General features: G+C 45.6%; 1 protein-coding gene across 2 annotated transcripts in view; it reads left to right on the plus strand.

Annotated features, from left to right (window-relative positions):
- The window catches only part of WNK1 (WNK lysine deficient protein kinase 1), an 82,999-nt gene extending 72,431 nt beyond the window's left edge, over positions 1-10,568 (plus strand). For both annotated transcript variants that reach the window (XM_021715402.1, XM_021715403.1), the window contains exons 25-28: positions 791-883; positions 3,933-3,974; positions 6,788-6,975; positions 7,671-10,568. In XM_021715402.1, coding sequence (XP_021571077.1) covers positions 791-883; positions 3,933-3,974; positions 6,788-6,975; positions 7,671-7,988 — 641 coding nt within the window. In that variant the 3' untranslated portion in view covers positions 7,989-10,568. The remainder of the gene's footprint in view (positions 1-790; positions 884-3,932; positions 3,975-6,787; positions 6,976-7,670) is intronic.
- Positions 10,569-11,982: the final 1,414 nt, after the last annotated feature.

Raw genomic sequence — 11,982 nt, forward strand, 5'->3', positions numbered from 1 at the left:
CAGTTAGCCAGAACACAGCCTCTGGTGTACACTTAATAACCTTCGGGCTGAAAGGGGAATGTGATGATTAGAATCAGAGGGCTTATTGCTTCCATCAGGTGAAATAGCTTTGTTCCAAGAGATTACAGTGGAAAATTACATCTGTTAACTTTGATGAATAACTCATTTGGGATTTGGAATTTATGCTTTAATACTATGCTGAGATTTCCTGGATGAAATTCTAAGGGGTTTTAGCAGTTTCTGAAAGCTAATGCATTTTCTTAGCCGGTATAGAATTCTGTAACTCCTAAGTATGAGAGTGGCATATTACAGTGAATAGCACTACAATTCAATATTTTACCTATAGTCTGCTTTCTATATAGTTTGCTTACTAATGATTGCTGAAAACATTTCTGCAGAGGAAAGAGCTTCTAGTAACATTAGAACAAGAATTTAAGGGAGTTGTATATCTGGACAGAAAAGAGTGAAAAAATATTGGTACCTGGGTTTAGGTGCCTTTGCCACATTTTCACAGAAATGAGAGATTATATGGTTGCTTCAGAAGAGGAATGTGAAGGGGTGCAAACTAGCTAACATTATTCCAACTCAGAAAGGCTTCAGCATCTTGCACAGGAAGAGAATGTAGCCCTGGTATTTCCTCTTTTACCTATCTGATCTTCCCCCAGAAGCTTGTTCTTCTGTGTGCCATCTTAGTGCATTCTACCATTCCAACCTCAAGTTTCTAACATCTTGTAGTTGTGTTCTGTCTCTTCTCCTCTCTCTGTTCTTCCTTGTTTTTCCCCTCTCACAGGCTGTGCGAAGTTTAACTGTGCATCTGAGCAGGTGACATTCAAACCTGGTGGCAGGAGGACCCGATTTCTGAGTACGCCCTGCTTGGCTCTTTGTGTGTAACACCTTTACTCCTTCCTTGTCCTTGTTTTTCTGCTGCTTGGATCTGATGTTTCATGCAGTTCATTTCATTTGTCTCTTTTTGTATATCATCTACTCAGTGGCTTGGCTGAATTACTGTTACCCTCAGAAGTTTGGGACCCCACATTAATTATGATAAAAGATATAGAAATAATAATAGGTTTCCACAAACTTCAATGTAACTTTCTGGTAGAATTGCTTCTTCATAGACCTTGACAGAGGGTAGGTATGGTATCAAAGCCGTAGACTGCTGGGCTGTTTAGAGTAATGAAGACAACTCCACAGCCATGTTCAATGCTGCCTCTCTGCCCCAGCGTTGGAGAAGAAAGCATCTTGACCACAGATGTACTTAGGTCCTGGCAGCAAGTAAAAACTAGGCCCTGTTTTTCTCTGTTCTTTTTCAATGATAGATTGAAATCCTTTTCTCTTCTCAATTAAGCATAAGCATCTTCTAGTTGAAAAGATGCTAGAATCTCTTTATGGGATCATTCAACCACCACTGCCCTCTAACCCCATAAATCAGTAGTTTAAAAAGCAAGTTTGGGCCGGGCTCAGTGGCTCAGCCTGTAATCCCAGCACTTTGAGGGGCCGAGTTGAGTGAATTGCCAGAGCCACGGGTTCAAGACCAACCCAGGCAACTTGGCAAGACCTCTTCTCTACAATAAATAAAATTTAGCTGGGCATGGTAGTGCACACCTGTAGTTCTGGCTACTTGGAAGACTGGGGTAGAACGATTGCTGGAGCTCAGCAGGTCGACGCTGGTGTGGCCATGAATGTGCCACTACACTCCAGCCTGGATGCCAGAGTGAGATGCCGACTCAAAAAATAAAAAATAAAAACAAATTTGTGGCCGGGCTTGGTGGCTAAGCCTGTAATCCCTGCACTTTGGGAGGCCGAGGCGAGTGGATTGCCTGATCCCACAGGTTCAAGACCAGCTCGGACAACTTGGTGAGACTTCGTCTCAACAATATCTCAAAAATGAGCCTGGTGTGGTAGCACGTGCCTGTAGTTCCGGCTACTTGGAAAACTGAGGCGGGAAGATCGCTGGAGCCCAGTAGGTCGATGTTGTGGTGGCCATGAGCATGCCACTGCACTTCAGCCTGGGCTACGGAGTGAGACTCCAACTCAAAAAAAAAAACAAACAAATTTGGTGTGTTTGTGGTTATTCTGATAAAGCATTTATTCTATTAAAGACTGACTCAGCACCTGCAAGTGAAAATTATCTTTTTAACATGAATGCTGGGATTTCCTAGCTTTCTATTTAAAAACAAGACATAGTAACAAGTCCATCTTCCCCATATGTGAAATGAAGACAATACCTGTGTCCTAGGGGTATTGTACAAATCAAGTAATGTACACAGAAACAGCACCTGGAAGCATGATTTTCCTCTAATTAGCCTGTGCCTACCTGGCACATGGTAGGTAGTCAGTATATGTGTACTGAATAAAAGTTTTACAAACAAACAGAAACAGCTCAAATAGAAACCCTTTGTTAGAATATGGGTAAAGAGGAGCTTCTCTGTTAAGGCCTCAAACTTCTGATGTGGTTATTGAAGTGCTTTCTAAATGCATGTGCTCGGGCCATCACTGTTTCTGAGTATGATTCGGAGGTCCTTGGGCCTCTTCATGGTGGGAAGAATTCATACCTCCCTTGTCTTCTGTAGTGACCAGATTTAAAGGGAAGTACAACACATTTAACTCCATTTCCCCCACTCGCACGCGTAATCCTTCTAGCACCTCTCTTTGTTTTACCTCCATCTGTACTGGATTGACTACTTGAGGCGATCTTTTACTGCCTTGCCCTCCATTCACTAGTCCAGGGCTGTTGAACAAAGAAGGGTGTGGAAGACATTACCCAGTCGGGTCTTTTCCAAGCATGTGTGATTTTTGAGCACTGAGATCAATCATTTTTCTGTTTGGACTAGCCTGGACTGTGCATATTAGCAACTTGACACTTAAATAAGCTACACGTCCAGCTAGAAAGATGAAAGGACATCAGTAGCAGGAGCTAGGTATTTTCAAGCAGGATGTGACATGCCAGGCCTATGATCTGTAGCCTGAAATGTCAGCGAGCAAAGGAAGAAAACCAAGGCTTCTTTTTGGGAAGTATAATGTGACAAGTACCACTTCAATTAATTTTGAAATCTCATCCCATTCTTAAAGGTAGGTGTATTACCCCTGTTGTTGAAATAAAAATGGTTAGAAATATTAAATCTTATCACTTCCCTGGGGTCTAAAATGAGAGGCCCTATATCTGTTGAAGGCACATCAGAATACGCCATGTAAGCCTGGTGAACAGATCCCAAGAGGCAGACTTGAAATATGGAAAGAAAACAGGTACTTAAAAGGGTGGGGACCTTACTAGTCTGGGATGTATTATTCAATGCTTTCAAAATAGATAATGGTTTGGAAGCACGGCTTGGCTTACTGCTCTTTTTATGTTCAGAGGTTGCTTGTTTTCCACATACTTTTTTCTGAAAGGGATGGGCTTAGTATATATGTCTAGGATGTAGAAATTTAATAGCCAATTTAAATAAACTTAAAACTGTAACAATGATTCTATCTATCAGCTTATTGTGGTAGGATTGCTAATGCATTTATTAATTGAGTGCTTTTTAACAACCCAGCTGGAGAAACAGGAAGTGGGACAGGGTCAATGGCAGCACTGCTTGGGTATTTGAAATTCAAGCAGTGAGACCTTAGAGACTGAAGTTCCTCCCTCATTCCAGAACCTTAAGGCAGGACATCACTTTTTTAGATGCAAAGGTTGGGCATGGAGACTCAACATCTGTCGGCCAGATAACACAGTCTGTCGGATAATCCTGTGGAGGCTAGCAGCCAGCTAGGTCAACATTCCACAGAAGGTGATCTATGGCAAGGGCTGCCAGGTCCAGGTCCTACCTGCCTGTCCGTCCCCCTTCCTGCTTTCTCTTGCTGGGCCTTTGTGTGCTGTTTGGGGATTCTAATATTTTACACTGATGTTTCTTTATCTTTAACACATTGCTTCTCTCTTTGTGCTTCAGGGAAGATGGTGAAAAAAGTCTGTCCCTGCAACCAGCTCTGTAGTAATTATCTTTTCTTTCTGTTATTTTTGTCCTTGATTGCAAAGCCTGTTATACATGAGTTCTTTGAACTCTGAAGCCTCGCAGCTCCCTGATTCCTAACGTCCATCCACCTCTGCACCCTTTTCTGATGTAATCTTTAACATGCTTAACTGCTGTCTACTGGCTGTTCTTTCTGACTTAGAGATCACCTCGTAGTCAGTGCTCTCAGTGGTGACCCCATGTGAGCCTTGCTCCGTGACAGTCATGGATTGGTAATGCCTATGGATGCCTTTAGGGAGATTGAAGATGCCTGGCTCCTGTGGAAAATACAGTCCTTTGGTCAGCAAATATGAGTCAGGCACTGTGCTACCCCCACTGGAAAGTCAGCAGTGATGAAGCATAGTCCATGACCTCACATTGTTGACACTGTCGTGGGAAATGTCAGCTATATTGAGGGAAAGAAACACTACTTTGTAGAGGTTGGCTTCTTAGACTGGTGGCTTCTCATTAAAGCACGGATAATTCAGCAACCCAGCAGGCCACCTCTCTAAGGTTCTAGATATAGAATCAACAGGAAAACTTTATATGTGAGACATTCAGCAGAAAGTTGCAGTTCATAATAGGTTATTGTTCCTAGTGTCTGGCAGTGTGGGATAGGAGAAATGTAGTGTTATGGCAGGAGGAAATTTTAAAAAATGAATATTAGGGGTAAGCGTATTTTCCTTTTTAGGCTTTTTAGAAGACCTTAAAAGGGTTCAGAGATGAGTCAGCACTCTGCAAGGCCTCTCTACTAGCTTTCATGGGAGTCTGCTTTTCTCAGGAGTTAATTTCTGGTCAGAAAGGGATACATTTGTTTCCTTCTTTAACAGGGAGCCTGCTTACAGACCCAGAATAAGATTTAACTGTCAATTTTTTCTCATGGGATAAACCTCCCTCTCAGAATCCAGTACTGGGGAATATAGTTTAAAAGGAAAAGTGAAATTTAGTGCTGCAGGGCCTTGCGGCATCACAGGCAGCCAGCATCAGACTAGAGAGGTGTGACTCCAGACTGTGCTCGTGGAACAAGCAGTCCCCCCCCCTCCCCCGCTAGGCAGCTTGGGTTTAGCTCCCTTGTGGTTATTTCCGGTTTTCATTTTGATTGTCTCTCACATTGCGTTCACCCAGCAATAACCATTCCACCGGGATGCAGTCCCCATGCATGTGGTATGCCTGCTTTCTGGATGTGGTCATGACCACAACTGCCATCCATTGCCTGTGCTTCCAGACTTCACCACTGTCTCACATCTGCTCTTCCCAGAAGGCTGTTTCCTGTGCTTTATTTAACACTTCTCCACTTGGGTTCTCCTGTACTGGAGGGGAGCGTACCCATCCCTTTACACTGTATGTGCAATAGCAATCCCTGTGTGGCTCCAGCGGGCACCAAGAAGTGAGCTGACACTCACTGCTGTGGTTCGAAGTCTTGCCATGGTGGTGAGCAGCATGAGATCTTCCTCACTCTGCCGCTTCACCTCAGAATTAGCTGTTCCTCCACACAGTGCTCGGTGTGCTATTCCCTGGGTGATAGGATATAATCCTGTCTTGAGACCCACGGTGGTGATGATGGGCTTTTAAGTGTTAGGTTGCGTGAGGTGTGCTGCTGTGCTCTGATGCTGCTTTGACTCTGACCGTGAAAGCAGGAAAACGCATGCACTCATTTAGCCCCCACCATTACTTGGGTATTTAAGGCCTGGCGGCTCACAACTCACCTTAGTAGCTTGTATTTGTTCTGTAGCAAATGTGAGATCTGGTAAGAAAGTGGGGGTGAGGAAAACAAACAAGACCATGACTCTTCTTTCCCTCTTCCCTAAAATGTGCTTCTTCGACTAATCTTCAGTGTGCCCTCCAGCAGAGCCGAAATCAGGCAGGACCCAGACTCCTTCTTTTCTCATCAAACTATAGAAATAGAATTCCTTCATTGTAACCCCAGAGCTTTCTCCTCCCCTTTGCACCCTGCCTCGGCTGCATTTTGTTGTTGCTTCTATGTGGGAGTGCTTGCTGTTCTGGAAAGAGTGGGGAGAACGGGTAAGAACCAATTGGAGAACCTTGAACCAATTGGACAGGTGTCATCTTCGGGAAAAACATGTTGTTCTGGACTTGAGAGACTCAGGTACACCACCTAGTCCTGTCCTAGTGAGTAATCTCAGTCCTTTACTCATGGGAAGTCGAGAGAGGCTGAAGGCTTAACTCCTCCCAAGTTTGCTTGCAAATTCATGTTTATGGATCCAGGTGAAAAAGTCTAGTAGAGCACACTACTACTCTTACTACTCTCTGAATGAATGGCGAAAGAGTGTGGCAGTGTCCCCATGGTTGGTAACCCTCTCTTCTCCTTGGCCAAGCACCTGTCCTTGCATTCCTGTTCCTACTTTAGCCCTGCCCAGTGCACAAGAAAGCCTCCTTTGCCCTGCATTGCAAAGTCCCAAAGCAGCGAGCCTGTTGACTGCATCTCACCTCCCTCATCAGTGTGCCACTGGGAATAGGATACTGGCAGGCAGGTCCAGTACTCTAAGATGCGTTGTGAACAAGCTGAAAGAGGTCCCTGCCCTGGACACCTGCCATCATCCTGAGTTGGTCAGCCTTACCTGCAGCTGGTGAAGAGAAACTGTTTCCATCTCCCTGTGGTGCCATAATAGTGGTTGAAAAAAACCTTGGAACCCACCTTTCTTGCATGGCTTCCCAGTTCATCCTCTCCCCATCCTGTGGCTTGCCATTCGTCATCCTGTGACATTTTCCCTCTTCCTGAAAGCATAACCCAGGCTCCTTTAATGTCTATGTTCTGTCGCTTCTGATAACTCCAGGGACTAGCAGCACAAACACCGTCGGAGGAACAGTGAACAGCCAAGCCGCCCAGACTCAGCCTCCGGCCATGACGTCCAGCAGGAAGGGCACATTCACAGATGATCTGCACAAGTTGGTCGACAACTGGGCCCGCGATGCCATGAATCTCTCAGGCAGGAGAGGAAGCAAAGGACACATGAGTTACGAGGTTGGTCTTCCCATCGTGCCACGGAATGTCACACACATTTGAGTCAGAGGGGTAGAAGCTGCTTTTCATACCATGGCCGCCGTAGTAGCTTATGAATTTTTAACACTTGTAGAAAAACAAGGCAAAAATCTCCGATGCCCTTCTGTTTTTTTTCCTCCATGAATTCCTAGCCTTTTAGTGGTCAGCTCAGTTTCTTCTTCAACAACCTGAACTACCTGCACAGACATACACATGCACGACCTCCTTCCCCTTCTGGTCAAAAGGGTTATTCGACCTCCTTCCCCTTCTGGTCAAAAGGGTTATTTCCACCCCTGCTTGGTAGATACAGGGGATGCCCCCAGAATGTACACACATTTTAAGTATGATGTTCACTCAAAAGATGGCTTTAATCAGATTAATGCTAGCATCACCGTGCAACAGGCAGGACAGTCAAAGAAAATGGTGGAAGCACATTTGAGCAAATGTCATACTACACATTACTACCGTAATTTAATTCAACTTCGGAAAGTAATACATAGATAATATCTCTTAAAATGTGTTTGCACTTTTTTGGCACCCCCGTATAAAGAGCATAGAAGGCTTTGTTTTGCTAGACCCTATAAGAGTACAGTGGAAGTGTATTTTAGTGTGACGCATCCTACACCCCTGGGTGGTATACTCACACCAGACTTTACATGTGGTTTTCTTGTTGTCAGGGCCCTGGAATGGCAAGAAAGTTCTCTGCACCTGGGCAGCTATGCATCTCCATGACCTCGAACCTGGGTGGCTCTGCCCCCATCTCTGCAGCATCAGCTACCTCTCTAGGTCATTTCACCAAGGCTATGTGCCCCCCACAGCAGTACGGTTTTCCAGCCGCCCCATTTGGCGCTCAGTGGAGTGGGACGGGTGGCCCAGCACCACAGCCCCTCGGCCAGTTCCAGCCTGTGGGAACTGCCTCCCTGCAGAATTTCAGCATCAGCAATTTGCAGAAATCCATCAGCAACCCCCCGGGTTCCAACCTGCGGACCACTTAGCCAGACCTAGAGACATTAATGAGTAGATCTGGGGGCAGGAGACAGAATGCGGAAGGGAGGGAAGGGTTGGGAGGGTAGCCTATTACTAACGACTAGTGCTGCGCTTAGCTGGTGGCTTCTTGCCCGAAGGGAATGTTCTAATACCGCGCTGAGCCCTCAGAATGGAGCGTCTCCCTCCCCCTCCGTCCACTGGATTGGGGCAAAAAGGAAAGAGCAGCTTCCTGTGAAGGGGCAGTTTCAGACCATGCTTTCCTGTTTGTCTCTACCCAGCAGTGAAGGCGAGGGCCAGGACAGTCTTGTTCATGAGGAAGCTACTGGGGGGGTGGAGCTCGGTGTGAAGTCGGCCCCGTCAAATTTCAAGCGTGTGGAGCTCTTGGTTTTGGTACACGCCCCAACCCCTTACTCCCTCAAGAATCCAAACCACAAGACAAAAGGAAAAACAGCCATTGGGCTCTCTCCTACCCTTCCCTCTCCTTTTCTTCCCCCCCTCTTTTTTGGTTCTTTTTGTTTTTCTTTGCTCTTTAGAACCCAGTGAAAAATACCAGGGGACTGGGGGTGCAACCCTTTATGATAGGTCATTAGTGCTTTAAGCAAAAGATATTAGCAGCTTTGACTGCAGCATTAGCAATTAGGAAAAAAGAAATTAAGTTCCCTGCGGACATGTAACTTTGCCATCAGTTTTGATGTGGAAACACTGTGATATATAAATGTTGTTGGACAACAGTAGTTTTAAGAGTAAAATATGAAACGTTTAAAAAGTTCCAAAAAAAGCTAGCTTTGTCCTCTACTTATTGAGACACTTTAACTTTTTCCTTTGTATTTCCATTGTATTAGATAAATAAATGTGAATGTAAAATTGTATAAATTACTGTACTTGAATACTTCTGTTCTCCCAGTGTTGCTTGCTGGACATTTTAGTGCCTTGGACTTCTATTGCTTCTGCCATCAGCACCAACTTATCAGACCCAGACCCCAGATCAACATGGGCATGTGGAAGAAAATCCTAGGTCCATGTGACCCCAGCAGTGGGCATGCCAAAGGGAAACGGAAAGAGTTTTTTTTTTTTTTAAGTCACTCAACAACTTTGTCTAGAGCAGGTGTAAGATGAGTAGGGTGAGAAGTTAAGTTGGCATTAGTGGTTGAAAACAGGAAGGTCTGCTTCAGGATAGTGAGGATGGGTGTTACAACAAAATTGGGCGATTTAAGACTGAGTGGTGAGTGCTGAGCAGAAGATGGCGACTAAAGAACGGGGAGCAAACTTGTGTTGAGGCCATGTGACGCCTGGCCTGTGGCTGTCATGAACCTACTGACTGGAGCCAGGCTTGACCAGACATGACCTAGAGGAAACTGAACACGAGGAGAAGGGGGTGGGGACTAGTCTTTAAGTCAGGAAGCGCTGAGAGCAAAGTCACAAATGGAGAAGGCTGCTCTAAGAAAAGCTGTGGGTCGCCTTCCTCTTGTTGCAGGTGGACCGTGCATTTCTTCAGCTTGGGGACCTCTGTCTTGTGGAAAAGGACTTTCTGCGTCTGAGTTGGAAAGAACACTTATGCCTACCCATTTCCTCTATGATGTCCACATGGTTGCAGGATCATAATCTATTGTGCCACCTTCAAATTACAACTAATACTCTCACATTTTCATATAAATATTCCCCTTGAATAATAACTGCAACCAACCAGTATTATTTAGTGCTATGCCTGGCTGTAACGGGCAGTCTATTATTTTCAGAGCTTTCTGGAAATACTGTCCTAACTGGCTGTTTGGGATCTGTTCTCTCGAGATGGAGAGAAAGGCCGGGACTCTCCGCGTTTGGAGTGTTCCGTCTCTTGACTTAGGAAACGGACATGTTTCCAATCTTTCACCCGCCTCAACGGCACATCCCAGGAACCAGCGCCAGAGGCTGGAGGCGTTCTGAGCCCTGGGCGCTCCTGTGGGTCCCGTTGACTTCGGTAAGCTGGCCTGGGCCGAGATGCACGTGAGAGCTGAAGGCTTCAGGAAGGTGGACGTGGAAGGGGCAGGGGCGTCAGGCCTGCTTTGAGGCTGCGGCGTTTATTCTCTGCTTGTGATTCTGGGGAGAGGAGGAGGATGGGACCGAGTGAGGAAAGGACCGCCTGAGACTTCACACCAGAGGAACGAGGGGGCCGGGCGCAGCATGTGACTGTTATTTTGGCTTAATAATCTGGAAATCTATTCATACACAAAAAGAACTGGTTTTATTTACTGTTGATTTTTCCCCCTCCTGTGGATGAAATAACTAAAGCCTAGAGGAATGAACTAGTGCTACTGAACTGTTTAAATTATTTTTGTGTTAATAGTACACTTTGAGTATCTTTTTCCACATTGAAATCTTTCTGGATTATAAATGTTTTCCTTACATTATTTAACAACGTACGCTGTTTAAAAAAATAAATAAACTGAATTCAAACTTTGGGGGTTTCTCAGCAGCAGCCGTTCATTGTACATTTTGCACTAACTCTGGGTGTTGCGCTCCTTGTAAGATTGCGCTTCGTGCTTCAGTTTGTTACCTTTGTAGACTTATTTAATGAAACCATTCAAATAAACCAAACTTGCTTTTATTGAGCTTTGGGGTTTCATTTCCAACAAGTTTCGCATTTTTCACTGGTGCTACATGGAGCCGTGTGTCATTTATTCCTGGATTTCTAATTCCTGGTAATTCCTGACAACGTTTCAGCAGTAGTTTGCCCTGAACTAAGATTACACTGCAGGATTTTTTTTCTGAGAATGGGATGGATGTAAACATCAAAAGATGTTAACATGACCAGATCCATGCAACGGCAAGGAAGGTCAGAGCTTTTAGAAGACAGGGAAGTCAGGGCAAGCTGCTGGCTCTTCGTCTTTCCAAGGACTGGCAGTGGCCAACTGCTGTCCAGTCCTTGAAGACAGTTCTTTGCTCAGGTTTACAGCTTCCCACAAATGGGACTGTGACCCCCAGACATGTCACCCAAGACGAGGCACAGCCCAGCCCAAGGTGCGTCTGATAAGGTAAATGTGCCGGGCTCGGTGCCTCGGCCTGTAATCCCCCGCGCCTTTGGGAGGCTGAGGTGAGTGGATTGCCCCGAACTCACAGGTTCGAGACCCGCCTGGGCGGCGAGACCACATCTCTACAATAAATCAAAGAATCAGCCGGGTGTGGTAGCGCATGCCTGTAATTCCGACTACTTGGAAGGCTGAGGCGGAAGGATCGCCGGAGCTCAGCAGGTCGAGGCTGCGGTGGCTGGGAGCGGCCACTGCACTCCAGTCTGGGCGACAGAGTGAGACTCCAACTCAAATTAAAAAAAAAAATAAGTAAATGCAAACTCATTATTTGGAAGAAAAGAATCCTGAAACACCTAAACACTGAAAAAACTATGTTAAGATGGGTTACAGCTCGCATCTGAAATGAAGAAATAAAGACAACTGCAGGTTTGAGGACCCCTCACTGAAAAGCTCTACAATCTGAAACTTGCATGTGATGCCACAAAAACGGAAATTCCACATCTGAGCTCACGTGATGTGACAGCGTACAACAGTTGATTCAGGGGCCCTGGGGAAAAAAGACCCAGCCCCCCTCAGCAGCCATATATCCTGTACACAGACTTTATTTCATGCACAAAATTGCTTAAAATATTTCTAAAATTACTTCTGGGATATGTGTAACTAAATGAATTTCATGTTTAGACTTGAAGCCCAACCCCATGATTCTCTGTACATGGGCAATTATCCCAAACTCTGAAAAAATTCAAAATGCGAAACACTTCTGGTCTCAAGTGTTTCGGGCAAGGGGTACGCAGCTTAGGAAACGCCGTATAATTTTGTCAAGAAGTAGAGGGTTGGCTTCAAAGGGCGAAATTTGGATTATTTCCTTGCTCAAGAGAAAATGGTCCTGAGAGCACACAACGGTGGTGTCGCCGCCGAGAGCAGCCTTGCTGTCGCGCGAGGACGGCCGCCGCGGTCGCGCTGAGCAGGGCCTGGCGCTTGCCGTGACGCACCGTGC

The sequence above is a fragment of the Carlito syrichta genome, unplaced genomic scaffold, assembly GCF_000164805.1.
Source record: "Carlito syrichta isolate Samal-C Ts95f unplaced genomic scaffold, Tarsius_syrichta-2.0.1 Scaffold307058, whole genome shotgun sequence".
NCBI lineage: Eukaryota > Metazoa > Chordata > Mammalia > Primates > Tarsiidae > Carlito > Carlito syrichta.